The sequence below is a fragment of the Talpa occidentalis genome, unplaced genomic scaffold, assembly GCF_014898055.3.
Source record: "Talpa occidentalis isolate TD23 unplaced genomic scaffold, MPIMG_talOcc4v2.1 talOcc4.15, whole genome shotgun sequence".
Lineage (NCBI taxonomy): Eukaryota > Metazoa > Chordata > Mammalia > Eulipotyphla > Talpidae > Talpa > Talpa occidentalis.
The window spans coordinates 46,447,220-46,453,219 of record NW_023601543.1 but is presented as its reverse complement, the minus strand read 5'-3'; the positions used below and the strand labels follow the sequence as shown (position 1 = coordinate 46,453,219).

At 36.4% G+C, this 6,000-nt stretch overlaps 1 protein-coding gene across 1 annotated transcript in view; it reads left to right on the top strand.

The window, feature by feature from the left end:
- The window catches only part of KIF4A (kinesin family member 4A), a 110,140-nt gene that overhangs the window by 76,929 nt on the left and 27,211 nt on the right, over positions 1–6,000 (top strand). The window contains exons 11-13 of the mRNA XM_037511649.2: positions 1,187–1,190; positions 1,588–1,644; positions 3,273–3,458. Of these exons, the coding sequence (XP_037367546.1) occupies positions 1,187–1,190; positions 1,588–1,644; positions 3,273–3,458 (247 nt within the window). The remainder of the gene's footprint in view (positions 1–1,186; positions 1,191–1,587; positions 1,645–3,272; positions 3,459–6,000) is intronic.

Here is a 6,000-nt window from a genome sequence, read left to right as displayed (position 1 = left end):
AATGTGCCTCAATGTACCTAGCCTTGTTCAAAAATCCTCTTTTACTTAAGAGAGGTTCTATTATACCTTTAGAATGGAGGTAAAGATGATTATTAGATTGAAATAAATCCTGTGTTACATATTTACTTTTTAGATTACCAAGGTAGAATCCTGTCATGTTCATATAGAACATGTCACCAAAGTTTAAAACCTTAGAATTGTGAAATTTCATTGGGTCAAAAGCCAAAAAGGTAAAACACAATAGCAACATGTCTTCAAGGATTAACCCATTTTTCTTTTTATCTTAACCCTCTGGAAGGTGCTAGAAGAAGTTTTGTATTTTGAAAGGGATTTACTATGTTCTGCCCTTGGAGAGTAGCCAGTACTATCAATCATGCTGGAAAAGGATGTGGGAGCACTTCAACTTCCTTTGATTTCTCTGAGTTTGACTGGTCAGGAATTTGGGGGCAGAATAAGGGAAATGATTTACAAACAGCATTTACTAAGGACCTTTTCACTCCTTGCCTTGAAGGTACCTCAGTTCAAGTTTCAACAACTATGTAATGTTTCACTGGCTGGTGCAGAGACTTCATGTGTTAACCCTAAATTCTTGCCTCGCTCTTGAGCCAATAGCACTCTCACCTATGACCTCATTAATGACATGACTTCCTGGAAATAATCCTTTCTTCCCAGGGCTCTGCAGAATCACAAACACTGAAGTGGTAACCCATATGTTGCAATGCCAAATAAAACCTAAATTCTAGTGGGGAGAACAGAGCTTGCTCATATAATAGCCTATAAACAAATTAGTGCTAATAAGAGGTTTAAGGCTTCCCTTCTCGGTGGTTGTTTTTCCAATGCCCAAAGAAAGGTATTTGCCCTTCTCTGGGAGGAAATCAGTGCTTACCCTTTCCCTTCAAGTAACTACTACCTGGAGTAGCCACATATGATTGGTTTTTATGTATATGAGAGAGATGCTACAGTATATTTGTCTGACTTCATGAGCATATTTTCCTGGGGTATCCACCTGTGGTATTTATTTCCTTTTAGATGAGGCTCTTGTTACCTTGACTTACTACCCTTGGTCTTAGCCAAAGGCCAAGAAGTGATCTTGTTATCTTGACTTACTAAAATGAAAATAAAAAATAACCCTCATTCTATTTACTTTTTCTCCTACATTGACTTTATTTGATATGTCTGTTCTTAGGATTGTATGTCCATGAAAAGTGGCTAGATCTCTACATTATAGAGGTAGACTTAGTGGTAAAAGCATAAGAAGAAAGGGTAGAGTCCATAAAGTCAATTAAACTTTGGTCTGTCAGAATAGCTATGTGTTTCACTCTTGCCTAAACATCTCTGACAGAGCAGGAGAGGTACAATAAATATGTTGATTGCCACATCACCCTATTTTTTACAAAGACTGTACGATCAACCTTTATAAAGAAGATAAACTCTTAAAAGATGGGAGATAGAAATGTAGCTGTTGGGATATATGTGACTACAAAATAAGTCCAGCACTTGAAAGAAATTAAATAACCAATATAAAATACACTAGTAAGCTTAACTTCAGAATTTTTTCCTAAACTGGAATATCATTTGTCACTGCAGGATGAAACTGTTGCTTGCATAACTACAGCCATTGATACTGCAGTGGAACCAGATGCGGTAAGTAATTGGTGCCTTTGTGTAGAACCAGGAGATTTAACTGTGACATGCACTACAGTTTATAACTCAGCTAAGGAAGAGGATCTCTGATTGCTACTATCCTCGACAGAATGTCCTGGAAATCCAGAAATCTTGAGTATAAATCTCTGCTTTGTAAAAACCCCCAATGTGGATAGGCTCTCTCTCTCTCTAGTAGCTAGTAAGGGTGGCAGGGTTTCTCGGGGATATCATGTTCCATTTTTGTAGTATGACTTACTGATTTCTTGTTAGATGCTAATACTCTGCATCAACTGTCTAGCAAGTAAAAATAAATTAGGAAATTATGGAAAAATCAAAAATGCTTAAGAGAAGAAATGGAAGAATTTTTTTTTCTCAGCATAGAACTTCTCTAGGGATGAGATGGCTAGGAGCTAAAAGAACCAAAGAGTGTTTAAGTTTCAAGAATAGATAAAATGTATCAGATGTTGGCTAAAGGTTATAAAATTAATTTTTTTTCTTCTGGCTTATTTCACTGAGCATAATTCCTTCTAGCTCATCCACGTTGCTGCGAATGGCATGAGTTTATCTTTTTTGATTGCTGAATAATATTCCATTGTGTATATCTACCACATCTTCTTGATCCAGTCATCTGTTTTTGGGCATTTGGATTGTTTCCAGGTTTTACCTATTGTAAATAGTGCTGCAATAAACTCTATGGGGACTGCACCTGAAGGGGTAGGGGGAGGAAAATATTGTTTAAAAATGAACAATGATGTAAGAAAATAAAATAATAATAATTTTAAAAATCAAAATATATAAAAAATATTATAAAATTAAAATGAAAGGCTGTACAAAGGTTTGCTTGAAACAGCTTTTACCCCTAAAATATGTATCATTTTTCACATTCTGAAAGAAGAAAGATGGGGGGCATAAATCAGATTCTAGAAGTCAGCTCTGTGAGAATAAATGGAGCCTTTTCTCCATTTCACCCATTCCTACAGTGCCATTTCTAGGGCCCTCTCTCCTCTAAATATCCCTTAGAATGAGGTAAAATAAATGTTGCTGAGATCAATGAAGGAAAGAGCAAGAACTTAGTTTGCACTAAAATAGTTAAAGTATATGAGAAATAAGGTGCTTGTAGAGCAGAATAATAGGCTAGCTCGAGTTATTTCAAATGTTTAAACTTTCTTTTTTTTTTTTTTTTTTTTTTTTTTTAGAGGCATGTTTTTATTTATTTATTATATTGTTTGTTTATACATGCACCTGGTACAGTCAGAAGCGCGGGAGGGTGAAGAGATTCACGGAGCCAGAGCGGGGAGCAGAGCAGGCAGAAGGACCGAAGGACACTGCTGGGGGGAGCAGCGGGTGGCAGGGGAGGTCTGCGCACCATGTGGGATCCTCCTCCGGTGGCCGGGGAGCAGCCGGGATTGAACCTGCGCCGCGGCAGCCTCGCAACCCAGCGCTCAACCGCTGCGCCACCGGGGAGGCCCTATTTCAAATGTTTAAAGCTAATGTTGTATGAAAAGCCACAGTTTTAAAAGAAAAGAGGTACTGGTAATGGAGATGTGGCTGTGAGACTTGATGAAACTGTGCTTAAGGAATTCCAGTTGCTTGTTTCTCTTATAAATCATTTTCCTGATCTTTTCCAGCAAGCAGAAACTAGTCCAGAGACCAGCAGGTCTTCTGATGTTTTCACCACTCAGCATGCTCTACGTCAAGCTCAGATGTCTAAGGAGTTGGTTGAGTTGAATAAAGCCCTTGCTCTGAAAGAGGCCCTAGCCAGGAAGATGACTCAGAATGACAGCCAACTACAGCCAATTCAGTTCCAGTACCAGGTAAAACATTTCGTAGGGTACAATTTGACGTATCTGCCCTCTCTCTTTAATTCTTTAACGGAATTGAAACAAAATGGGCACAACAGTTTTGATGATGACAAGACAACATAATGTGTACGTAGTACAACTAGAGTTGTACTGTACCATTATAAGTAAAAGGATACATTCAGGTTAGGGAACCCCTAACTTTGTTCTTTTTAATCTAATACCTTACCTTATGCAATAGGTAATTAATAATTTGATAATGATATAATATGTGTGGTCCCTACTTGTTAAGAAATTTTATTTGATAACTTATGCAGGGATTCTGAGAACAGTAGATCTCTTGGTAGATAGATCTGGGTTGTTGTGTGAATTATGAAGAGCCCTAGAGTGGATATCACCTGACTTGATAAATGGCTATACTAGTGGTAGTTCTCAGTTACCCTTGCTAATTAATAGACAAATCTTTGCCTTTTAGATTACCCATAGGGTTAGCCTTGCTCCAGACCTTATTTTCCTTTGTAGTCCATTGTTTCCCATCACAGACAAAGGGGTGTTAGAGGGCTGGTAGGGGGAAGGGTGAATTGTTTTTCCCATCATGCTATAGCCTACCACCCCCAAATTCCTATACAGTGAAAATGGAAATCCCTATAGTAGTCCTGTGTTTCTTCCACCAGCTCTCCTAAGTAATTTTCACTTCTTTTTCCCCCTAGGGTAGAATTGCCTCTAAAATAATAACTGGGTTACCAGTAGAGTTTTTATTCCCTTTTTGTAATCACAGTCTCATCTAACGTTTTTAAATAAAAAATTTTATTAATGTCAAACAAATGAATATATAAAATTTTTTGGAAGTCAAATAGCACAATACTCAAAAGTAAGAGCAGTTTCTTGCCTAACACATTCTCATCTAGTCCCTAGGCTTATGCTTTGAGTTTTTTAGGCTGTTTCTTTTGACATTTGCCTCCAAGTTTTTAGATAAGAGCTTCAGATGCCTTTAGATGAGGTAATACAATTATATTAATTAAAACATTTTTATTCATTCTCTTTCCCTTGTACCACTTTTTTATATTTTTTTTAAAATTATGTTCATTGATATAAAATTAAATCTATGAAATTTGTTACTAAATATTTTTTTAAAAAAACTGTATTCATTGAGGTATGATTGATTTACAATACTGTATATGTTTTAGGGGTTTAGATTCACACCTCTACATATGACAACTCTCCCACCACCAGATCATCAATAATCCTCCACCATAGTCCGCTGAGTCCCCTCCCCGCTTCATAACCAAATTCCCCCCACCTCCTTTCTGGTAGCCTTAGTTCTGCAGTAAAATCAAGGGTTTGTTTTGGCTTAATTTTTTCTGTTCCTTTGCTTTGTAGACATTCTCAATTGACTTCCTACTATGGAAGTTGAAACTGCAGTTCTCTTATATAACCACCCATGCACCCTGCCTTACCTCTGTTTTTCAAAATGGTTGCGTCACAATTTCTGATTTAATGAATATTAAGTGTTTAAATGTTCATGATTGCGTAAAATATATTTTTCAGCTGAGCCATGTGTATAATATGATTCCATTTCCTTCTCATACAACTTTTGTATTTCCTGTTATTAATAATCTCATTTTTTCATTTACTTAATAGTCTGTGTACCTATCAACAATTTATATCCACACAACTTAACAAAATTATAAAGTTCCTCTCAATATGATCAAACATACCAGGTAATTTGTTGATCCTTTTCTTTGCTGAAGACAACCCTCCTGGAATCTTTCTCTCCTAGTTTGCTTCTCTATAGGCCTATCATCCTAATACCACCATTCTGGGAATTTGCTTCATTTCTCATTTCTGTGTTGAAGTAGTTCCAAATCATCTTCTTTCTTGGGATATACCTTTGTTTTGGTGCAGTACAATGCCAGTAGCATTTTTATTATATTTGTTAGTTTGACTGATATCAGGATTCTATGATGGATTAAATTCTACAATGAAGGGTTTATTCTATTGTCTTCTATTTCCAATGTTGCTGTTGAAAAGTCCATTACAATTCATGATTCTTTTTATTTGACCTAAATTTCTTCCCCTCTGAAAACTTTAGGGATCTTTTTTTTTTTTTTTTGTCTCCAAGTGTTATTTTAGCTCTTTCCACTCTACTTAGTCAGTTACCACTTATCTAATTATTTTCCTCTTCCAAATGTTTGTTTATATCCCTTGACTACTCTCTTCATCCTTGTTCATGTATACCCCCTTTGGGAATCATTTTATTGGGATTTTAGGAGAGAAAAAAGTTAAATGTATAGCTTAATCCTCTGTGTTAACAGTATATATAATGCAGCCCTTTTTAGGTCGAATGTATTTTGGCCTTTCCAGATAAACAAAGGATTAACAGTAAGGCTGAGAAATTATTCTTCTCTTCTTGTACTCTTGCTTAGAAACATGGAGACATGTATTCCCCCAGTGTACTTCTAACCCTATAAGAGGAGGTACTAGTAATGAGCTATAGCTATAGTTGTTATCTTGCTTTTTTACCCTTGAAATCAAATATGCTTGAACTCCCAAGCCT